The following is a 25,603-nucleotide window of genomic DNA, read 5'->3' on the forward strand; positions in this document are numbered from 1 at the left end:
TTGTTGTCATGGCAAATGTGGAAGAATTGATGGTTATTTCAAATCTGTAGAGAATTATGAAGTGTGAGGAAACTGTGCATAGCCTTAGAATATTCTAAAAACTTGCAAACCTCCGTTTTCATCTTTCCTCTTATTGCCTCAGCTGAGCAGTAGAACAATAGCGCTGTCTTCATTCACAAACCAGTGAGGAGGTATCCATTTGGCTTGCTTGTGAAGAAATCTGTTTTTCAGAGAGGAAGCAGGTTATTGGCAGCCTACATACCTTCGTCCCATTCCGCTTAGTTGAGTTATGATCCAAAGGTGCACAGTGTCATGCTGTGATATAGCAAGCAGAGATTTACAGAGTAGGTTTAAAGAACCAATTTATTTTCTTAATATTCAGTGTATTTACGGGATAAAAAACACATCCAAGTTTTCCACTTTCATTTACTATGCAGTAGCTTTAACTGAGTGCTATAAAATGTAATTTTTGAACACAGGAGAGGTTAATATGAACAAATGTAAAATTCAACAAAACAAGCTTGCTGCACAACTTAACAATCATTCTGTTTTTTTGCTGTCCTTGCTACCTTTTTCTGCTCCATTTCAGTTTAAATAGATATGCTTTCAATGTACAGATCTCCAAGAGGAAAAGAAGATGTTATATCTATTGCTATTTAAGTTACTGAAGTCAGTGAATTTTTTGCTTATGAAACAGTTTTAACAGGTATTATATGAAAATAAATACTTGATTACTGATAATTTGAATGTAAAGGAACCAGGGTATACCATAATATAAAGTCCTCAGACCTAAACTATGAAGGGCCTCATGAAGATCTAACAGATTTCAACAAAGAAAATGAAACTAGAGCTGTATGATCAAGGGCATATAGAGCATCCATTTAGGAACTGAAATTATTTTTAATTCTATTATGATTTCCAATAGCTGATTCTATTTCACCCTATAGACTTCATGTTTTTGCAAAGGGCTGTTATATAAGCAATTTATAATATTATTGTAACCAGAAATAGAGTGTTTATCATAATAAATACTTAGCCCTTACATAGTCAATAGTATTAGTTATGTCGGTAACATATCCCATCTACAGATACCAGAGATATAATTGTGGTAAAATTATCATTGGTAAGCACAAATTCTTAAGATCTCTGAAGTCTTTTGATCTTTTGTCAAGGTATGTCAACTGCTGTGCTAAATCAGCAGGAGATGCAGTTTCCAGTATTGACTGATGCTCATGTGGGGACAAACTGGCTGTATTTTTTTCCTAAATTAAATTAATTTAGCCAAGAAGGGAAGACGGTCAAGAATGTAAGTGTAACATATTGGAGAAGCTGTGTGTCTTTGCAATCATAGTTTCATAGGATACAATTGGTGATTTATCCTAGCATAATATTGTCCATATATTTTTCCTTAAAGTGATATTTAAGTGATTTAAAAATAATAATTTTTAATAATCCCTTTCCCTTCCATGCTAGCTGGGTACCCTACTGGAAAAAGTAAATGACTGCATGTCTGGTGAAAGCTTGTTTAAAATCTATCTCCGGCCTTTCTTACTAAATGGAGTCAGACGATCTATATTGATCTTGCTTTTTTTCATTCTTTGAAATTGGATTTTGCTTCAGGGAATGACAAGCACATTTGTATACTGGAACACTTGTGACAATTTTATCGGTATATAAAACAGTTCCATTAACTTTTCCTGTTAACAGCTAAAAACTGCATTGCAAGGTGAAGACATAGTAATAAGAAAGAACAAGCTCCACTGTTAAATAATAAACTACAGTTTTGTATATACAGAACAAATCCTACCCCGACTTTGTCAGAATTTTTCACTGTAGCTCTTGTAGTTACAGTACTTTGTAACAATTCGCCATGAAAAGCATTTGGCAAATCCCAGAAGCATCAAGCCGCCTCTCTCCATGATCAGTTATTTCTGTTTCTGACTAAATGTCTCACAAGGTTAGTTTTCTTAATTAAAAAAAAAGGCTGAAATTACAGAGATGAAAAAGGGAACTGAATGGTGTCTATTCTATCTTCCTCAGCGTTCCTTCCTTATTGTGTATTTCATGTATACCATATGTGGTGATGCTGTGAGTAAGGTCAGTTTAAAGTAGAAGACTTTGCAGAGCCGTTTGGCATCTGGTTTATGCAAAAGTAGTAAATCTTGCCACTCTACATTATGGTGCCTGAAACGTTTCTGTAATGATTTCATTATGTAAATTTGTAATGAATGTTAACTACATCATTATAGCATCACAGGATACTGTAGTTCTGGTTGAAGAGGCACTTTTAGTATAAGCCTTTATTTTCAAGTACTTACATTTTTTAAAAAAAGCAATACTTTAGGGGCTTCAGTTCACATGTTATTGTCGTGTCCTCCCCCCAGTTTACGTTGTATGGTCACCCATACCGAGAAGTTTCTTACAAATAAATGTAATTCCATAGTAAAGATTGTTTGTAACCTTTCCTGATTTCTGACTGTTTATTTAAAGGAACACAAAGAAGTAATTTGGTCCTAAATTTGACCCGACTTTGGGATTCTAGATATCTATGGTATTTTTTAAAAACCTATACTTGCTGAAAAATTACCTAAATGAAACAAAATACCCTACTGTGTATGACTAACTGGTGCTGATGCAAAGCTAGACGAGAAAGTGCAAGGTAACAATAACAGATTCTGTTTCTCGAGCTCAGTTGACATCATTCCTGGGTCTTATGAATAAATAAAATAGAACCATGTTGGCTTGCATTCTCTATGGAAAAACAAAATGTGTGTTGGGGAAAGAAATCAGTACTCTGGATTGGTATAAAATTCAAGTTTTATCTTTCAAATTGTATATTTAACAGGAATTTGTAAGTAAAACATTTAGTTGAAGGTCTAAAGCAAAAATGTACACACAAATTACAGAGGAACCTCAGAGTTATGAACAACAGACTTACGAACTGACCAGTCAACCACACACCTCACTTGGAACCAGAAGTACTCAATCAGGCAGCAGCAGAGACCCCAAAAAAGCAAATATAGTACAGTACTGTTAAAAGTAAAAAAAGGGAAGGCAGCCTTTTTCTTCTTCATAGTGAAATTTCAAAGCAGTGTTAAGTCAATGTTCAGTTGTAAACTTTTGAAAGATCAACCATAACGTTTTGTTCAGAGATAGAGATTTCAGAGTTAAGAACAGCCTCCATTCCTGAAGTCTTCATAACTCTGAGGTTCTACTGTATAGTAAAGTATTCACTGTCCACCAAGAAATAAAAAATTATGACCAAAACTTAATCCTGAACTCAGTGTTGCATAAAATTGCAACTGACAAGTCTTCTGTCAAATATCTATAGAACAGCGGTCAATGTAGAATCTGATGTTCAGATATGATACATATGCAGAATAGTGAGAGGATTTCAGCTTTAGGACAGAATTTTCTAGTTAGATAGTTTAAGCCAAACCTTTAGCTGTTTTGTAACACGTTTATGTGTGCATATTTGTATAGCATACAGTATGGCATTTATATTCTTGTTCTAAATAAAGCTCCGACAAAAATGCTATCTTGAAAGTAAATGAGTATTAAACAGTAGCAGGTTTTCAGCATCAGTAGTTCTAAATTTCAGACAGCTGCTGCATTACATTTTAGTTAATGATCTCAAAGCCCAGCTAGAGCTGAGTCCTATTTGCTCCTGTGTTTTTCACCCACCAGTAACACGAGGGACCAGGTGCAATTGTTGGAGTGTGAAAATAATTGTTTTTTATAGATTGTCGTCCGCACCATTATTTTCCCCCTTTATTCTAAAGATGCTTTATCCAGTATTAGAAAAAAATAAATATTTTGGACATTGTTAGCACCATTTATCTGCTACTGGCACCCAAATTCCAGCTATCCTGGATTATTTGTTGATCTTAAAGAGCTCAGGGTTAGTAGTTTCACTGTAGTTCACTTGGCACCCCTCCTCACAGCGTCCCAGGGCCATGAGCCCCCCACCCATGCCCAGCTCGGTCTTGGTGGGGGCTGCTTCCGGGACTGCACACCCCTGTCACGCAGCTGTGGCCAGCTCCAGAGCGGGGGGCTGTGCACTCCCCGCTTTGGCTGCTGGAGCTGGGGCTGTGCCCCCCATCATAACGGGGGGCCCGGCCTGTCAGTCCCCCCACCCCCCATGGGACTCCATTCCTCCCCCCAACTAGCCCTGCCCCCCAGTTATTTTTATTAAAGTCACGGACAGGTCACAGGCTCTAGTGAATTTTTGTTTATTGCTGTAAGGATATGGACTCACCCCTGCGGTGCCTCCTATTGGTCGTCCTTGGGAATTAGCTCATTTTCCAGCCAGGAGCGCCCTCACCCACTATCCCCACTTCGCCTCAGTCTTGGCTACTGCCAGTCCTCATCTAGCCCCTATTCATTGGGGCAGACTGCAGTGTATAGCCACTCATCACAAGCAAAGGGGTTTGGATCTGCTGCCTCTGGCTACCTGTGGGCTGCCCCCTGCAACCCAGTACCTAATAGGCCTTACCAGGCCTGCAGCCTGGGGCTTTCCTACACCGGAGCTCCCCAGCTCCCTTGGCCTATCCCCAGCCCTGCTCCACTCCAGATACTTGGTAAAGCTCCCTGCAGCCAGGCTCTTCTTTCTCTGAGCGCGGAGAGGGACTGTCTGCTTGAGCTCCTGGCTCAAGCCTTTATAGGGCCAGCTGGGCCCTGATTGGGGAGTGGCCCCAGCTGAGCCTGCTTCCTCCCAATCAGCCCAGGTGTCTTGCCCTTCCACAGCCCTCCTCCAGGGCTGCTTTAAACCCCTCAGGGCAGGAGCGGGTAACCTCCCCGCTACAATTGCCCATGACCTGTCCTTGACTTTACTAAAAATAACAGTGACAACATCTTAACCTTATCCGTATGTATGCAACAACTCGCCCTCCTTCCCTGCTACTACAGAGGCTTATAAAACCTGGATTTGGTATTGGCGAAGGAATTGAAGTGTAATTAGGCCAGTCCTTTATACCCACAAGCACAAGACACACAGGATGCATGCATGACCCCAACGGCTGCTGGCCAGAAACTTATCTCAAGTGAATGGGGAAAATACACACATAAAAGAAGAATATATGTAGACAGCACATCTCAAAGAATCACAGTTACTGATATAGGTAGGGTCAGATCACTTCCAGTTTGAAGCTAATGTTGAGACTATAGCTCTGATACCAGTTAAGGCAGCTGTTGTCAGATGTTCGGCTCTGTGTGTATGTATTCTCTCTGTGTGCCTTCCCAGCTCTGTGCAGACAGCTGGCACAGCAGACCTCGAGCGAACCGCCCAGATCCGTTACGATACGAAGGCACCCGGCCAGATTTATTGTCGACGAAGCACAGTCCTAGCTCCCCGGGTTGGTGTCTACAGTTACACTAGCACAGGGGTCGGCAACCTTTCAGAAGTGGTGTGCCGAGTCTTCATTTATTCACTCTGATTTAAGGTTTCGCGTGGCAGTAATACATTTTAACGTTTTTAGAAGGTCTCTTTCTATAAGTCTATAATATATAACTAAACTATTGTTGTATGTAAAGTAAATAAGGTTTTTAAAATGTTTAAGAGGCTTCATTTAAAATTAAATTAAAATGCAGAGCCCCCCGAACCGGTGGCCAGGACCCGGGCCGTGTGAGTGCCACTGAAAATCAGCTCGCGTGCCGCCTTCGGCACAGGTGCCATAGGTTGCCTACCCCTGCACTAGCACATGTATGCCTGTGACAATGGGCGCAGCTCAGTGAATGGCGGGACTTTCCATTCCCCCCTAGGCTGGCCAGAGACGCTGCCTTTGAGACCCCATTTTATACATCAGTACAAAGTAGTTATGTACTGCCCTTCTGGCATAGTTAGTTTACACCGTGACATAGCCGGTTACCACCCATCACCCTGTACATCTCTGTCCATCATTCTGACCTTCTTTAGGATGGGTCAGCGTGTTCCTGTTATCTTTAGGGAATGTGTTGGTATCGAGGTGTTCTGGTACCACCCTTCTGGAATGTGTTTGCGTGAGTGCTCTGTGCCTAGCTCTTCTTAGGAATGTGCGTTTTTGCAATATCAGCCCTGTTCTGTGAGCAGGGTCTGCCTCTAGCTTACAGCCTGATTTTGCTTTATATCAGCAAAGTTTTGACCACTACTTTAGCTCAGGCCTCATACCAGGCCTCTGATACAAGAGCTTATGTTTCAGGCCCTTTTCCTACTACAGCAGCCTGCAGTGGGGGGAGGGATAGCTCAGTGGTTTGAGCGTTGGCCTGTTAAACCCAGCGTTGTGAGTTCAATCCTTGAGGGGGCCACTTGGGGATCTGAGGCAAAATCAGTACTTGGTCCTGCTAGTGAAGGCAGGGGGCTGGACTCGATGACCTTTCAAGGTCCCTTCCAGTTCTAGGAGATGGGATATCTCCATTAATTATTATTATTATAAATTATTGATAGCTAGGTAATAGTCAATAGCCAATAACTTCTTTCCCTCACCCCTTAACATAGGGTTACAATGAAACATTACAGTAAAATACACGATGACCAAGCTTATTACATTTAATATTCCATTTTAGGTGAAAATAACATTTCTAAGCATTAAACATACATTTCCTAACATCACGAAAATAAGTATTTATGATCTTTTAGACAACGAGATTGTTCAAGGTCTGTTTTAGATATTTGAGAAACTGTTCTACAGGTGCTGCACTCCTTCATGTACACACACACACTCACTACCAGCCATCTGTTAAGAGTTTAAGAACAAGTGCAAGAATGCAGAGGTAGATCATAGAATCATAGATTATTAGGGTTGGAAGGGACCTCAGGAGATCATCTAGTCCAACCCCCTGCTCAAAGCAGGATCAATCCCCAACTAAATCCCCAAATGGCCCCCTCAAGGATTGAACTCACAACCCTGGGTTTAGCAGGCCAACGCTCAAACCACTGAGCTATCCCTCCCCCATCCCTCTACTTTATAAAGATTGGAAAACAAAACCAAACTGAAAAGGCTGATACTTTGGCAGGATGGTTGTTGCAACTCTCTTGGTTTCATTGAACTTCAGGAAGCTGGCATGTAGCTGAAAAGATTACCTGGTGGTCTTATCAGCTCAGATGTCAAACATCGACTAACTTGATGGCTGACTAGAGGTTACTTGCTTGTAGATGATGAACTTTAGATGTTCCATGTTGCTGGACTCGTACCCCTTGGTGGCTGGCTGGGAGGGTAGAGAAATCACAAGCGTCTTTGTCAGGCATGGTAGGATTGCGTAGTCATTGGCCACAGCAGTAAGGTTTCTTCCTTTTCTTCAGATGTTGTCTAGGCTGGTTCTTCCCCTCCCTCCGCTTGGAATGTCTCCCAGGAGTTTCTGAGGTCGCTAGCATCACCAAATGGGGTCACTTTTATGCAAACAAAGAACCTCCTATTCCATGGCTCACAAAGTCCATGGATCAGAAACCTACCCTGAGAGTCAATCATCAGGTTTGTAGGTATTTTCAGGCACACTGAAGTTATGGGTCAATCCACAGGCATTGTCTCAATAATCCCAAAAAGTCCAAGCTCTAAAATACCTTTAGAAATGCAAGGTTAGCAAAAAGTTGGAACTGAAATTAGAGGAATACACTAGTCATACATTCACTCAGCTGTGCCCAGTGAGGGACAGTTCCTGTTTTACAGACAGATGCTTATAACTTCCCTCTTATATTTTGGAACTCAAGCTCAATTTTGAACAGCCTTTTTTTTTTTTTTTTTTTTTTACATAAAATCTGTTAGAGCTGGGACTCCTGAGCCAGCCCTCTGTCACATCAACTCCACTTAAGGTAGATAAAATGGAACTGGCTAGAGACACCTGTACCTGATTGACAAAGGGGAAACAGCTGTCCGCCTAAATAGCCTAGGGCTGCATAAAAGCCTCAGAGGAAGGAAGCCGGGGGGGCAGACGGAAGGGGGGAAGCCAGAGAATGGAAGGAGAAGCTGTGCTCACTGGGCACAGCTGAGAGCTCTTCTCTTCTGCCTGCAGAGACTGAGAAGTCCCTAAGGCAGAATCCCCCAAGCTGGCTGGGGTGAGAAGGTGGTGGTGGGAATTGCACACTAAATAAACTACACCGGTGATTGCTGAGCCAGAGGGTCTCGGAGTGGTTTTTGGAGCAGAGCAGAGGTAGGAGCAAAGGGGGCCCTGCTACGCAGGGGTGAAAGTAACTGAGGCCACTTACCGGTACGGGAGTGGGGTGGCTCTGGCCCCCAGAAGGGGCGGAGCTGGGGGTCAGCATCCCCCAGCCAGCCCCTGGCCCGCACTGCCCAGGGCTCCCGTGTTGATTTAAAGGGCCCAGAGCTCCAGACGCCACTGCTGCGGTAGCGGCATCCGGAGCCCCGGGCCCTTTTAAATCGCTGGCCCCAGGGCAGCTGCTCCTTTTGCCTCCCCCCACCCCCCGTCAGCAGCCAGGGGGGCAAAAGGGGTAGCGGCTAAAGCGTTGCAGGGTCCTTTGCCGCAGCCGCGCTTTAACGTTGCTGCGCTCCCCCCCAACCCCCATCGGTGGCCCCGCCAACGGGGGGAAGGGACAGCAACATTGGCAGCGCTTTAATGTTGCTGCCCCTACTCTCCCTCTCCCTTCCCCCCCCCGCCCCCCCAAATCAGCGGCCCTGCCGGTAGGGTCCATACCTGCAGAGCCGCCGACAGGGAAGGCAAAAGGGGCAAGGACCACGGCAGTGCTTTAATGTGGGCTGGGTGTGGGCCAGTGTGGGGGGTTCTTACCGGTATAGAGTACCAGCCCATACCAGCTCACTTTCACCCCTGCTGCTGTGCCTTGTTACATAGAGTCTAACTTTTTCAGAACAGATGGTCTTTTCTTTCTAAAATCATAATTTTGGAGTTCAATTTTTATATGCTTGACTACAAGTCTTACTTTTTTTTTTTTTTTTTTGTTAGCTATGTACAGTACCTCTAGAACTCTGAGCCTTATAGAAAACTTCTCTGTTTCCATCATCATAGCCCAAGATGAAGTGGACAAAAGCAAGCTCTTTTGAATCAACAAGCACTTCAGCATGGACATTAAATTAAAAGCTTATGGCATTAGAATATCTCATATGATCAGATTGTTCTTAAAAATAAAAGTAGATTCTGCAAGATCTGAGAGCTGGTAAAACCATCCACTTCAGTTTCCTTAATCCAATGTTAAGAATAACGTCCGTTTAGCGTAGTTTAGGGAGGCGGGATGTGTATTTGGGTTCTGCTAGTTATTCAATTAACTTCAACAACTAATTGTATTGGGAGACAGAAGAAACTCAGATATAATCTCCTTCAAAAAAAATTTAATTTTACCCTCAAATACTCTGATAGTGTTAGGCTGTGGGGAAGGAGAGGGTCTCAACAAAAATAAACTTAAATCCTGGTTCTTTTGGAGCCTTCAGGATAAAAATTGCTCTATACAGTAAATGTAAGATTTGTAAAATTTAGTTCAGTACACTTTAAGTAGAGTGTATATCTTTAAATTTAGTTTGGGAGCATAATAATTTGTTCATAGTTAGCACTTACATATATGAACTAAATATTACTGTAAACTTAGTTTTTAATGACTAAAAAGGCATTAGTTTTTTGAGAATGGAAAGGATGCTAACAAGTATTGTTAAAGAAAATTACAGTGATTAGTTTTGAGTTATTTATTTTAAAAAAAAATTCTTAAACTGGGTTTTCATACCTGTCTAGAAGAACCTGTCTCTGTTCTGTTTCCTTCAAAACTGTACATACTGATGTCTCTCTCATTGGGGGCTGCTTTTTCAACTGTTGCATTCCAGCAGGCAGTTTGCTCTGAGGGTGAATGATCAACAAAATCTTCTCTTCGGTCCACACTGCATATATTATATCTTTTGTGCGTGAATTTTCATTGACATAAGTGGAAATTTGCACATAAGTACAGAGCACAGAAGAGAGATTTTCATTCTAGATGAAGAATAATTTTGCCATTACAGTTTGGGAAAGGAACATGAATATATGATGGATGTTTCCATAGTAGGTTTAAAGTCTTACAAGTGACTAAATAGATCTGTTTCTTGTATAAACTGAGTCATATCTACTTGCTCTAAGGAGACAAAGACTTTACTGCTTTTATTCCTGTTGGTACTGAGAGCCAGTACATTAAGAGGCTGGAAAATATTTCTTCTTTTGCATCAACAGAATAGTATATTGTTACAAAGAATAAGGCCTTCCTTGTCCATAATCAAAGTTACATGGATTTAAGTGAAAGTGTGGTTTTTAAACCTATTTAGTTAAACCAGTGCAAAATGTTGTGTTGGACATTCTTATTTAAATTAATATCTGGCTTATATGATTTAGCTTAATTATAAAGCTAGGTTTAAATTGAAGGCAGTGGGACTAAAGAGGTGTCCCTGAGGGAGGCCATCTTTTGGCCTGCAGGATCTCTTTCTAATGAGAGAGAATTAACCTAACTTGACCCTTAGGCCTGATCTACACACAGTTCACTGGTTTAAGTAAATTTACAGGTTCAAATTTAACCAGTAGCAGACCAATTTAAATTAGTGTGTCCACACATGCGTTCTCACCAGTTTAGCTCAAATGGTTTTAAAATTGATTTTAGTTAGTGCTGTCAATTAATCACAGTTAACTCACGCGATTAACTCAAAAAAATTAATTGTGATTAAAAAAATTAATCGCGATTAATTGCAGTTTTAATTGCACTGTTAAACAATAGGCTATCAATTGAAATTTATTTAATATTTTGGATGTTTTTCTACATTTTCATATATATTGATTTCAGTGACAACACTGAATACAAAGTATATTATTTTTATTACAAATTTTTGCACTGTAAAAATGATAAAAAATAGTATTTTTCAATTCACCTCATACAAGTACTGTAGTGTAATCTTTGTCGTGAAAGTGCAATTTACAGATGTAGATTTTTTTTATTACATAACTGCACTCAAAAACAAAACAATGTAAAACTTTAGAGCCTAGAAGTCCACTCAGTCCTACTTCTTTTTCAGCCAATTGCTAACACAAACAAGTTTGTTTACATTTACAGGAGATAATGCTGCCCTCTTCTTATTTACAGTGTCACCAGAAAGTGAGCACAAGCATTTGCATGGCACTTTTGTAGCCGGCATTGCAAGGATATGCTAAACATTCGTATGTTCTCACCGTGTTGCTAAAAGCCTCAGAGTGTAGCCATAGCCTATGTTTTTAGCTGACTCCTGGTTCTTCTGGTTGAAAAGCACGATTTAGCAGTTTTTCAAGCTTGTTGTATTCTTAAAACACTTTTGTGCAAAATGGTAAGCTTTAGTGCTCAAACTTCTCTGGCAATTTCTTCAAAGGAGTGTCTGGATGTGGATGTGTTGGTTGCTTTGTTGTTTGTTTCCTTCCTCCTTACAGATTTTGCCTCCAGTGAAGTTGTCTAGCTGTATACTGGCACATGTACAGAGCTCCTCCTTCAGCATGCTCTAACCTTGTCTACATTGGAGTTCTTTGCATTGGTTTAGCTACACCGGTACAAACCCTGCTGTAGATATGCTGCACTGGTGTAAGAAAAGTGCAGATTATCTCTGTTTGATTTCTGCCATCTGAGATGCTGTTCCATATTTGTGCCACTATGGCAACAGAGCAGTATCTGTCTTCTGGGAAGTGGGGAAGATCAACCTATGTGTGTCATGCTCCCTGCAGATGTGTGGTGGTATCACCATGCAAATTCCACATCTACTCTTGATATTTGCACATGCAGAAGGGGTTATCTTTTGAGATCTACACGCAGTTTTTATACTAGTATAGCTAACTTGGTTAGGAGTATGTTTTTTTTTTTTTTTTTAAACTTAAATAGTTATACCAGCACAACACTTAGCATGGATGCAGTTATACTAGTATAAGTACTTCTATTTTGGTATTGTGGCGTCAGTACTAGAGGAGTTGCACCGCTTTAATCATGCTGGTAAAGTTAAGTGATACAACTACTTTGGCTAGACAAGACCATAGGAATGTTAAATCTGGTCTTTCCTAATTTTACTGGAAGACTTCTTTGGTGTCACGGAGCATTTTGTTGTGAGTTCCAACTTCTTAATTGAATGTGCAAGGGTGTTGAGTTCTTAACAAAGACATCATTTATCCAATATGTTAACAAAAAGAGTTGTAAACAGCTCAGCTACAGATCCTTCCACTGTCTTGTGTCATTGTGATGTTGTCATTTCACTGGTTCTCCAGACATATTCTTCCCAGGCAGACTATTTCACAAATTGAAATCACACAGGGAACATGGCAGCTTTCTGGAGTTTTAGCTTAATGATATTCAAGATGTGCTAATGATCCACATCATTTCACAACTAGGTGAGGTTACTATTTTTAAAAAAGTTAATATTAGGTTTCCTTTAATCTGCTATTTGCTGAATTAAATGACTTACTCTAGGGGGAAAAAAACACAAAATTCTTCTTTTCTTTCTAGATCTTCCAGTTCAGGCAAATGGGTAAGACTAGACTTTCAATTGTCAATTGAGAAATACATGAATCGTTTACAGGCAATTTCACACCCATCTGGGCTGCCAGAGGAAACCTTGTCTGTCAGTGGTTACAGTGCTGCCAGCACTACTCGGTTCAAGACTGTGTGCACAGCAGAAAGAGATGCATACATCTGTACTTCTTTCTTCTTAGCATTATTATTGTGGTAGCACCCAATGGCCCCATTCAGGATTGGGGCTTTGTATTAGGAGTTGTACAGGTACATTGGAAGAGATGGTACTGCCTGAAGAGTTTGCAGTCTAAAACAAGACTTGGGAAATGAGTGTAACAAACAGTAGGAGAGAAGTTGTAGGAGTGTAGCTGAGGGCAATGATAATATTTGGTTTCATAGGCTACTTGTGTGCACAGCTTGATAGTTCTACATTGTTTTTTTTAAATATTTCACATTTAAACTGTGGTATAGAGGTAGGGTGAAGGAGAACAGTATGAGGGGTGAGTTAGGAGCACAAGAGGAGGAAGAAAAGTGAAGACTAAGGCCTGGTCTACACTACGACTTTAATTCGGATTTAGCTGCCTTAATTCGAATTAACGCTTGACCCGTCCACACAACGAAGCCATTTAATTCGAATTAAAGGGCCCTTTAATTCGATTTCTGTACTCCACCCCGACGAGCGGAGTAGCGCCAAAATCGAATTTGTCAATTCGAATTAGCGTTAGTGTGGCCGCAATTCGATGTTATTGGCCTCCAGGAGCTATCCCACAGTGCACCATTGTGACCGCTCTGGCCAGCAATCTGAACTCGCATGCACTGGCCAGGTGGACAGGAAAAGCCCCGGGAACATTTGAATTTCATTTCCTGTTTGCACAGCGTGGAGAGCACAGGTGACCACAGAGAGCTCATCAGCACAGGTAACCATGCAGGCTGATAATCGAAAAAGAGCACCAGCATGGACCGTACAGGAGGTACTGGATTTGATCTCTATATGGGGAGAGGATTCAGTGCTAGCTGAACTGCGTTCGAAAAGACGAAATGCCAAAACTTATGAAAAAATTTCCAAGGGCATGATGGAGAGAGGCCACAATAGGGACACAGATCAGTGCCGCGTGAAAGTCAAGGAGCTCAGACAAGCCTATCAAAAAGCAAAGGAGGCAAACGGTCGCTCCGGGTCAGAGCCGCGGACATGCCGCTTCTACGCTGAGCTAAATGCATTTCTAGGGGGGGCCGCCACCACTACCCCACCTCTGACTGTGGATTCCGAGCTGGGGATAATCTCATCAGGTACACCTGATGATTCCGTGGAAGGGGAAGAGGAGGAGGAGGAGGACGAGCTGGCAGAGAGCACCCAGCTCTCCGTTCTCCCCAACAGCCAGGAACTGTTTCTCACCCTGACTGAAGTACCCTCCCAAGCCTCCCAAGCCAGCACCCAAGACCATGACCCCATGGAAGGGACCTCAGGTGAGTTTACCTTTTAAAATATAAAACATGGTTTAAAAGCAAGCATTTTTAATGATTAATTTGCCCTGAGCACTTGGGATGCATTCGCAGCCAGTACAGCTACTGGAAAAGTCTGTTAACATGTCTGGGGATGGAGCGGAAATCCTCCAGGGACATCTCCATGAAGCTCTCCTGGAGGTACTCCAAAAGCCTTGCCACAAGGTTTCTGGGCAGTGCAGCCTTATTCCGTCCTCCATGGTAGGACACTTGACCACGCCATGCTAGTAGCAAGTAATCTGGTATCATTGCCTGACAGAGCCTGGCAGCGTATGGTCCCGGTGTTTGCTGGCATTCAAGCAACATCCGTTCTTTATCTTGCTGTGTAATCCTCAGGAGAGTGATATCGCTTAGGGTAACCTGGTTGAAATAAGGGAATTTAATTAAGGGGACTGAGGTGGCCGTTCCTACTGGGCTGTTTGCCTGTGGCTGAAAAGAAATCCTTCCCTGCATTTAGCCAAGTGCAAAGGGGGGGGGGAGGATTGGCCCAGAGCTTTTCGCGTTTTGCTAGCAGGGATCTTCCCTGATACCAGCCAGGCGGTGGGGGAGGGAGAATTCATGGCGGGTGGGGGGGGGGTGTGTTAGTTTGGTTCCTGCAGGGATCTTCCCTGATACCAGCCAGGCGGTGGGGGGAGGGAGAAAGCACTCATCCCAGAGAATTCATGGCGGGTGGGGGGGGGGGGGTGTTAGTTTGGTTCCTGCAGGGATCTTCCCTGATACCAGCCACGCGGTGGGGGGAGGGAGAAAGCACTCATCCCAGAGAATTCATGGCGGGTGGGGGGTGGTGGTGTTAGTTTGGTTCCTGCAGGGATCTTCCCTGATACCAGCCACGCGGTGGGGGGAGGGAGAAAGCACTCATCCCAGAGAATTCATGGCGGGTGGGGGGGGGGGGGGTGTTAGTTTGGTTCCTGCAGGGATCTTCCCTGATACCAGCCACGCGGTGGGGGGAGGGAGAAAGCACTCATCCCAGAGAATTCATGGCGGGTGGGGGGGGGGGGTGTTAGTTTGGTTCCTGCAGGGATCTTCCCTGATACCAGCCACGCGGTGGGGGGAGGGAGAAAGCACTCATCCCAGAGAATTGGATGGGGGGGGGGGTGTTAACCTTCAGCAGCAGAAAACAAGCTAACAGGAAAACTGCAGCACAACGGGCTTTGCTTGGTATGTGGGAAAGCAGGGCGCAGAAGCCTAAAGACAGTGGCTTACCATGGCAGCATGCAAGGTGAATTCTGTTGCCCCGACCTGCGTCTGTGATCTCTAGCAGCAAAGCCACAGGCACTCAATATTAAGAGGCAAAATGCGACCTTGCACAGAAATCACATGTGCTATGTAATGTGAATAGTATACACCGTGAAAGAGTATAAGCATTGTTCTGAAAAATGTATCTATTAAAAAAATTCTCTCCTTTTTTCACTCCCTCCAGCAGGTGCAAATGTTTCAAGCCTCCCTCCTCCTTCCCGAAGGCTATCCCAGATAAGGCGTCGTAAAAAAAAGACGAGAGAAGAGATGTTTTCCGAAATCATGCAATCCACCAGGAATGAAAGAGCTCATCTGAATGAGTGGAAGGAGACGGTTTGCAAGTATAGGAAAGAAGCCAGTGACCGTGAGGACAGGAGGGACCAACGTGAGGACATGAGGGACCAACGTGAGGACAGAAGGGACCAACGTGAGGAGAGGAGAGACGCTCGAGATGAGAGGTGGCGGCAGGAAGATCAGAGGAGTCGGGAAGCAACGCTGGGGCTGCTGCGTGAGCAAACAGACATGCTCCGGCGTCTGGTGGAGCTTCAGGAACGGCTGCTGGAGAACAGAGTGCCGCTACAGCCCCTGTATAACCCCCCTACCTCCTCACCATGTTCCATAGCCTCCACACCCAGACGTGTAAGAACACGGGGGGGGAGGCTCCGTACACCCTCCCATTCCACCCCAGTGGACAGCCCAAGCGAAAGGCTGCCATTTTTTTAACCTTTTTTTACTGGGCTTTTCCTTCCCGCAGATCCTCCTCCCAAACCCCACTCAGGTTCTGTGCCGCTACAGCCCCTGTATAACCCCCCTACCTCCTCACCATGTTCCATAGCCTCCACACCCAGACGTGTAAGAACACGGGGGGGGAGGCTCCGTACACCCTCCCATTCCACCCCAGTGGACAGCCCAAGCAAAAGGCTGCCATTTTCTTAACCTTTTTTTACTGGGCTTTTCCTTCCCGCTGATCCTCCTCCCAAACCCCACTCAGGTTCTCTCCCTCTTTTTATAATCAATTAATAAAGAATAAATGATTTTTAAACAATGGTGACTTTATTTCCTTTGAAAGCAAGCTGGGGAAGGGGGAGGGTGGGTTCCTTACAGAGAATGAGTCAATAAAGGGGGCGGGTTTTCAGGAAGGATAAACAAACAGAAATTTCACACTGTAGCCTGGCCAGTCATGAAACTGGTTTTCAAAGCTTCCCTAATGCGCAGCGCTTCCTGGTGTGCTCTTCTAATCGCCCTGGTGTCTGGCTGCGCGTAATCAGCAGCCAGGCGATTTGCCTCAGCCTCCCACCCTGCCATAAAGGTCTCCCCCTTGCTCTCACAGAGATTGTGGAGCACACAGCAAGCAGTAATAACAATGGGGATATTGGTTTGGCTGAGGTCTGAGCGAGTCAGTAAGGATCGCCAGCGACCTTTTAAACGGCCAAATGCACATTCTACCACCATTCTGCACTTGCTCAGCCTGTAGTTGAACAACTCCTGACTCCTGTCCAGGCTGCCTGTGTATGGCTTCATGAGCCATGGCATTAAGGGGTAGGCTGGGTCCCCAAGAATAACAATTGGCATTTCAACATCCCCAACGGTTATTTTCTGGTCCGGAAAGTAAGTCCCTTGCTGCAGCCGTTTAAACAGATTGGTGTTCCTGAAGACGCGAGCGTCATGAACCCTTCCCGGCCAGCCCACATGGATGTTGGTGAAACGTCCCTTGTGATCCACAAGTGCTTGCAGCACCATTGAAAAGTACCCCTTGCGGTTTATGTAGTGGGTACCCTGGTGCTCCGGTGCCAAGATAGGAATATGGGTTCCATCTATCGCCCCACCACAGTTAGGGAATCCCATTGCAGCAAAGCCATCCACTATGACCTGCACATTTCCCAGAGTTACTACCTTTCGTAGCAGCACCTCCGTGATTGCTTTGGCTACTTGCATCACAGCAGCCCCCACAGTAGATTTGCCCACTCCAAATTGATTCCCGACTGACCGGTAGCTGTCTGGCGTTGCAAGCTTCCACAGGGCTATCGCCACTCGCTTCTCAACTGTGAGGGCTGCTCTCATCTTGGTATTCTGGCGCTTCAGGGCAGGGGAAAGCAAGTCACAAAGTTCCATGAAAGTGCCCTTACGCATGCGAAAGTTTCTCAGCCACTGGGAATCGTCCCACACCTGCAACACTATGCGGTCCCACCAGTCTGTGCTTGTTTCCCGGGCCCAGAATCGGCGTTCCAAGCCTATAACCTGGCCCATTAACATCATAATCTCCAAAGCACCGGGGCCCGCGGTCTCAGAGAATTCTGTGTCCGTGTCCATGTCCTCATCACGCTGGTCGCTGCGCTGCAATCGCCGCCTCCTCCTCCTCGCCTCTTTTTTCTGGTCCTGTGTAAGCATAAACTCCACGAGAACGCGCGAGGTGTTTATAATGTTCAAGACTGCGTTCCGGAGCACAACGGGATCCATGCTTGATGCAGAATGGAGTCTGCAGAGTTCACTCAGGAAAAAAGGCGCGAAATGGTTGTCTGCCGTTGCTTTCAGGGAGGGAGGGGGAGGCTGTACCCAGAACTACCTGCGACAATGTTTTTTGCCCCATCATGCACTGGGGTCTCAACCCAGAATTCCAAGGGGGGTGGAGACTGCGGGAACTATGGGATAGCTATGTAAAAGCTACCCACAATGCAACGCTCTGGAAATCGATGCTACTATGGTAGCTTGGACGCAAACCACCGAATTAATGGTGCCTAGTGTGGCCGAATACATTCGAATTTATAAAATCGGTTTCCTAAATTCGAATTATATAAATTCGAATTAATCCTGTAGTGTAGACATACCCTGAAGGTGATGGAAGAGGAGATAGGGAATGGAAGAGGAGAGGGGGAGGATGCAGTTCTATCAGGTGTCATGCATCCTTCATTACAATCTCATATTTGGCAGTCCTGTCACACCTGCCTGCATTGCAGGTAAAATCTTATGCATATATGAGAGTGGGGAGCGAGAAACTTTCCCTGAACTCCACTTGGCCTAGAGGGAAAGTGCACTGGGCTGAGAGCCAGGATCGAACATTAGATTCTTGTCTCACTGGTTCATAACCCTTACTACTGAGCAAAGCTTCATATCCGTAAGCTAAGAGGAAGACAAGTATTATCCATTTTACAAGTAAGGTAATCGAGAGGTTGCCCATGGTCACTTCAAGCAGACCTGGGATTATAACTCAGGTCTCTAATATGACAGAGCAAACTCTCACCCATTCTGTCACACTGACTTTGAATGTGCCAAATCTGTATATGTAGCTATGCGGTCTGTAATCACTGCTCTAAACAAAAAATTAAAAAATTTGGGGACCACTGCTCTAGGAAGTACTCCATATAAAGGACAACCGCTTATTTTTACTAACAATTATTCCTTTAGTTCAAGTAGAAAAGGTTTGTGATGTGAATCTCTAGATCCTGAGCTCAAACCTTGTTGTTGACCCATGTGGAAAAAAAGGTACACCATTAAAGACAGTAGTATCATAATGCATAATTCTAAAAAGATGCTTTGAAATTTAAATTGTGAATGGTGGTGGGTGCTCTACTTAACCTGAATAGAACAAAGGTTTTGAATTTTGTCTGGGTCAGCACAAAGTATGTTTGGCATACTGTAGAGCCATGACGATCTACTTCTCATTTTCCAAGTTGCTTTGATATTTGAAGAGGAGACCAATTGCCCAGAGCATTGTCTTTCTTGTAAAAGGAATTTTTATTTTTATTTGTAGCTTACCCACCTCTCCAAAACATGTCTTATTCAGGGCTTGCTTTTCTCTTTTTTCCCCTTCCTTGTGTTTGATATAGTTTTGTATTCAGTGCAATAATTTTGCCCCCTAATGTAAATCATTTCATAAGCTTCTCCTGTTTCTTTTCTTATCAAATTTGGGTGTAATACATCTAATTAGATTTTTGCAAAACCATACACTGTAGTATTTACACGTGGGGAGTTGTCTTAATTGGAATAAGAACAATAGTAGTTTTATTTAAACTCCCAGTGCCTCTTCACCATTAATTGACTAAGCCATCTATGGTCAGTGATTTTACTGTTTTTTTTTAAATACATATTTTATACTTTAATATTTGAACTAATTATTCCTTTTACCTAGTATCATTTCTGAGTACTGGGTATTTTATAGGATTTTGGGGGGACTTGTGAGAAGTGTTACCATTTTGATACAGCATCAGAGACAACTTTTTAAAGAAAAGAGGATAGCTTGTTTTAATGCTAACATAAGTCAAAGGAAAGAATATCCCTCCCTGTTTAAATCCAGACGTTAAAAAACAAACAATTTAGTAGTTGTTTTCTTTATTAGTAAGATGGTTTTTAACCTTTTTTGTCATTTTAATTCTAAGGACTGAGTTTCAAGATCACTATCTACTTTTTCATTATCACTGAAAGCTTAGTTTTTCTGTTTCTCTTTACAGAAAGAGCTATTGCAAGACATGAAGTCAGAGAAATAGAACAACGTCATACAATAGATGGTCCTCGACAAGATGCAACTCTGGATGAAGATGATGATGTGGTGATCATTTACAACAGAGTACCTAAAACTGCAAGCACATCCTTCACAAATATTGCCTATGACCTTTGTGCAAAGAACAAATATCATGTTCTGCATATCAATACAACCAAAAATAATCCTGTTATGTCACTGCAAGATCAGGTAAGTTAAATTTGTGGAGATGATGGAATGGGTTTTTAGCCACTTCAGCAGTTTTAATATATTAGATATTTTATTGTGTGTTCAGCACTATTCAGGAAAAAGCATTTTGAGTGTGTACATATGTCCACAAAGAATAGTAATTTGCTATTATAAATATAACCGGAGGAACAGATGGTATTGGGTGCCATTATAATGTAGCTTTATTAAATAAGTTTATAATTAGAATGATATTTTCTCTGTATATGGAGAACGTTAATATTGTTTCATTATGTAACAGGATTAATTTACCACACTACTTGGCATGATAGAAGTCTCTGCTTAAAGGTCAAAGACTAGAATAAAAAGGGATACAGTGGATCAGGATTGACCTGCATTGGCGTAGCAATGTGTAATACTTGTCTAGTATATTGTCTATTCACGTTATGCTTGGCTGTACATAGTGCTTACACTTCACCACTTCCATGGGTATCAAAGTTAACTCTCCAAAAATATATTTTAAATGAGAACAATAAAAAGCTCATTCAGCTAGGTGAGTTATAAATTACTAGAGAGGAAATAACATAATGCAATGAACATCTCAAGGAAAATTGTATTAGGAAGTGTTTGGTATTATATAATGTTCAGCAAGTTTTCAGTCCACTTCTTTGTCCCTGAATATTTCTAAGTTCTTTTTTAAACCCTTTTCTTTAAAAATCCCGCACTACATAATGTTGCTCTGCTTGCAGTGTTTAGCTTAACAGAAAACCATTACTTGCAAAATTAGTTGTGCACAGTTGTGTATCTAATTTGCCAATGCAGTTACTGTGAGTAAATTCATAAATATAATTGCATATGCAAGTGACCAATTAGACCTGTTAAAGTATACGGTTGTCCAATTTGCATATGAAATCATGTGCCTGAATTAGTCTCACGTGTGCACATTCCTGACTTTGAAAATCAGATCCCAAATCTCTGTTAGCCTATTTTTTCTGTAATATAAGTGAACATGGATCAACTAAATATAGCATTACTGGTAATGCTATAGCTGCTTGTGGCATATTGTCAAGTCAGGATCAAGATTCTGGGTTGTTGTTTTACCTCAGTAGCCCTTAGTTATAGGTAAAATAAAGTAAGAATAATCATTGGCAGGGATAATGAGCTGTTTTCTTAACAAGTAATTGAACTGTGTGTGTCTGTCTCTGAGAAAGAACCTACGATTGAAACATATTTGGTTTTATTTCAGAATTTTGGATAATTTAAATTCAGAAAGCAGTGTTTCAATGGACAATATGAATCACTGACTTAAAGAAACTGAAGTGGTTTTCATACCAAGGCTTCTGCCAACTGTATAGTAAATATTTGGCAATAGTCAATATTTTTTTAAAATAAACAAAAACTCTGGAAAGGATGTAACGCCTTCAAGCTTCAGGGCAACCTCTATGGGCTTAACTCTACATATGGCTGTTACTAGCACACACTAAAAGGTACCTAGTTCACATTAATGTAGTCCTCTTCAAACAGGTCTATGTTAATGCAAGCTAGATACCTTTTAGTTCACACTAGCAGCATCCCCACGAGGGAGCTGGAGTATTTTGGTGTGCACTGCAGTTCACACCCCTGTAGCCCAAATTATGAGGTTGTGTAGACAAGCCCTAACTTTTTGGGGTGATAACCTGTCACCTAGAAAAGTTTCAAGCCATTCCTGCCTACGTAGGATTTCTACCTCTTGATCCTGGACACGGTACCAAACTTGATGGATCACTGTTCTGCTTCAGTGTAGCAATCTGTGTTCCTAAATTCAGAGTGGTTAGTTGTCATGATTTCCACAAGTCCGTCCCAGAACTGGGGAATCTCAGGTTTTCTGTCCACCACTTGTTGCCTCTCCTGCAAATTTCTGGATTTTTTGGCAGCCAGTCAAGGGCTGGTTGCTGTGACTCCATTCCCTTTAGAACCAGCCAGTAAGGCTGCTACATGGTCATCTGTTCCACCCTTCCTCCAATAAGCAACTCAGATGGCGCTGCGGGGGAGGAAATTATCTCCAGAAAAAGGAATACTAAAATAGCCAGCACGAAAAATACAGTCAGAGAAAGAGAGGTGCAATAGCAAAATGATTAGCCCTGGCCTATTGGGAGAAAAGGAACATAGTGGTGGAGTAGCTGCTGCTGTTGACAAGAGGCGCATGCAGCCTGGGAAGTAAGGGGCCTCAGACTAAGGTAACTGTATTTCTCATAGTGGATATTTTCCACTAGCTTAGTGCTCTGAATAAGTTCAGCATGAAACACTGAACAAATGTCATTATCATTCACCTTGAGCAAAACGACAGTTTTGGTAGTTTCTTTAGAATTTTCTCTTCACCCCATACTGCATTCATTCTACTGGACTGTTTGTTCCTGGTGAACGCCGAGCTAATTCTACTCAGTATAGCAATATGTCTTGAACAAGTATTTAGAAGTTATAAACAAAGCCAACATCATAATGAAAAGCTGGAACATTTCAGGTATCTCAAAAGAATTTCCTGGGACACAAAGTCATAGGAAAAAGCTAGATATATGGTCAGTACTGCAGGGAGGAAGAAGGATGGATTTAGGGGACAAGGAGAGGTAATTGGTGGATTGGGAGTAAATTGTGTAGTAGAACACCAGTTTTGTGCTGTATGCACTTTTCTTTAATGTAAATATTCCCCGGCTTATTTTGCTGAGTTGATATAGGACCTTCTGGCACCTCCTGTTTGATCGCTGGAATCATTTTAAGCTTCCAGTTACCTAGAAAACTGAACTTCATCCTTCATTCCTGTTTTCCTTGCAGTACTACTTAGCTCCTCTGAGTACATTTGATCCAGTTTTCAATTCAGTGAAGCTCAGCTGAGCTAACACCTAGTAGGAGCTCTGAAATAGCCTTTCGGTTATTTTTCTAAAAATACCTGGAAAGCACTTTCATAGAAACTCATTCACACTTACTTGTATTTTCCAAAATAACCTCAAAGATCTTACTTAGTTTGGACACAAACTTTAATCACTGACTCATGTGAGCCCCAGTAGCTACAAGGCCCTTTAAAATAAAACAAATAAGCAAACAAAAGCCGACCCACATTCAACAGGAGAGAGAGACAGAGAATTGCAAGAAATAGTCATCAGTGACCCAATGAGGAAAAAAAATCATTTACCTCCAGCATGGCTATGGGTTGTCATAAAACTTCAGAAGTTCTTTTTAGTACATGTCCACATCTTAAGCCAAATGCAGTACAGCAGCTCACTTACCCTGTCTTGGCTTGTGCTGGACTGAGTACCATCTGTTGAAAGATGAGCTAAGAAAAGTCCTGGCTAAATCATCTAAGCAGGCCTCTGATATACATGATGACTGTATGCTATGATTGATATTACCTTCCTAGCCATGGGTTTTGCTTGGACCAGCATGAAACAAAGAGTAAGTTAACGGTCCTTCTTCGAGTGGTGCCCCTATGGGTGCTCCACTGTAAGTGTCTGCATCCCTGCGCTGCTGATTGGAGAACTTTGGTAGCAGTGTCCACTGGGCCCACACATGCACTGTTTCCTCATGCTGTTCCACGAGGCTAGCCAGTGCGTGTGGGTTAGCCGTCCTCAGTTCCTTCTCACCCGCCCCCGGTTAGAGACGGAGCCTTTTCTTTAGCTTTTAGAAACCCTTTAGCCTTCTTCTGACTTTTATTTGGCCTTGACTTTAAAAAAAAAAAAAAAAAAAAAAAAGATTTTGTTCTTGTGTTGACCCCTTGTGGGTGAGAGGAGACCCCCTGACAAGGGTATGCCCAGCTCTCCAGGCTTCAAGAAGTATCGCACTTGCAGCAAGGCAATCCCGGTGCACTCCCAGTGCATTTGCTGCCTCGGCAAGGGCCACGTCCAAAAAGGTGTTCCCTCTGCCAGCAGCTCCGACTGAGATTCCCGCAAGGTCAGAGATCTCCACCAGAAAATCATCTGTATGGAGGCAGCTCTCTGACCCTAGCCCTCCGGCGGGTGTGAGTCTTCCCCTCAACCTTCAACTTTGAAGGATAGTGGGTCAAACGGTCTTGGGACTCCTCTCATAATTCGAAAACTCAAGTCCCCTCAGTGAGCCCGAGGGATAGCCGAAAGTGATCACCATCTCTGTTGGTGTCCAGTACTGTTGACAAGCCCACGGATCCTTTGGGCATGGGCATCGAATTTTTGGTAGAGAGAGACAAGGTCAAATGCCCTAAGACGTTCCCAGTATGCAAGCTGTCATCGGTACCACCAGCGGCAGTGGCCCATCTGCCATTGGAAAGATCGGCACGGGTGAGGTCCTCATCTCTCCCAGCACCACTACTGACGCTGGGATGTTCAGTACTGGCAAAATTTCATCAGGCTGGTGACCTGGCTATGTCGGAAGCGCCTGACTCTCTGCCCCTCGGTATCGAGATCACAGCACTGAGCATGGCTGACCAAAGGGTATTCCCGCACAATCATGCCATGCCCCTCTGATGTCAAGTGAGGGATCGGACAGTGAGCCAGATGGGGTTTCTCTCTCTTGCCCCCAAGCTTTATATGGGACCTGATATCAACAGGGTCTGGGACTGTACCACCAGATGGCACTGCCACCCGTGGGCACCTCCGCCAGGCCATATGCCCCCACAGGGGCCATACTAGGACCCCTGGGTGGCGCACCACCAGCCCGTCTCAAGGGCATTGAGCATTGCCCAAGCGCTTCCCAGGCATGCCCCTTGGCTACAGCATTGCATGCCTTGGAAGTGGAGAGCGAGAGGTGGACGCAGAGGAGGCGGTCACACTCACGGCCATATCCTTTTCCTTACTGCACGAAACAGTCATGTTGTTGCCACCGTCCATGACTTCCACATGTCTCGAGCTGGTGAAGAGTGTGGTGGACACCCTCCACATACCATTGGAGGAGGTTAAAGATACACACCACTAGCTCATCGATATTTTCCATGCCTCATCTACCTCCAAAATCGCCCTCCCAATTAACAAGGCCATCCTAGATCTAGCTAAGATGGTGTGGCAAATCCCAGCTTCGGTGGCCCCGACATGCAAGCGGGCAGACAAAAAAAATTATGTCCCCGCAAAGAAACCAAGAGTTCCTATTTACTCACCCATTGCTCAGTTCCATTGTGGTGGATGCTGTGAACGCTCATGGCCAACTACACCGCTTTAGGACAGCACTCTATGACAGAGATTGGAAGCGTCTTGATCTCTTTGGCAGGAAGGCATACTCCTCAGCCTCTTTACAGTTTCGAATCTCCAATTACCAGGCGTTCACGGCAAAGCATGAGTATACAAATTGCAATAAACTACAAGACTTTGTTGATAAACTGCTGGATAGCTCCCGGGATTCCTTCCAGGCCATTATCCAGAAATGGCAACTGATGGTAAAAAAGCCTGATGATGATGAGACGGGCATTGTGGCTTCCCCTCTCGGGTTTCCTGAAGGAGATGCAGACCATGGTAGAGGACCTCCTCTTTGAGGAGGTGAAGTTCATCACCGAGAAGATCAACACCTCTCTCCACTCCTTGTAGGATTCCAGCGCTACTCTCAGGTCACTGGGAATCTACACACTGGGGCAAAAGAGACGCTTCAGCCCTCAATACCAGCAAAGGCCTTATTCATCCCAATTCCCATCACAACAGCGCTATGAGCCCCAGAGGAAAAAGGGAATGTTCTCAAAATGAAAGTTTTTGGGTTACCAGTTCTTGACCCAAACATCTGCCCCTAAGCATCACTTTTGACTGGCAGGTCGAGGCACCAAGAGATTACTCCCCTCTACTACCTGTGACCACACACCCATTTGGCAG

The 25,603-nt window shown here is 43.4% G+C and overlaps 1 protein-coding gene across 1 annotated transcript in view; it reads left to right on the plus strand.

Moving 5' to 3' along the window:
- The window catches only part of HS2ST1 (heparan sulfate 2-O-sulfotransferase 1), a 161,464-nt gene that overhangs the window by 101,132 nt on the left and 34,729 nt on the right, over window positions 1–25,603 (plus strand). Inside the window, exon 2 of the mRNA XM_065409556.1 lies at window positions 19,594–19,832. Coding sequence (XP_065265628.1) covers window positions 19,594–19,832 — 239 coding nt within the window. The remainder of the gene's footprint in view (window positions 1–19,593; window positions 19,833–25,603) is intronic.

The sequence above is a fragment of the Emys orbicularis genome, chromosome 8, assembly GCF_028017835.1.
Source record: "Emys orbicularis isolate rEmyOrb1 chromosome 8, rEmyOrb1.hap1, whole genome shotgun sequence".
Classification (NCBI taxonomy): Eukaryota; Metazoa; Chordata; order Testudines; family Emydidae; genus Emys; species Emys orbicularis.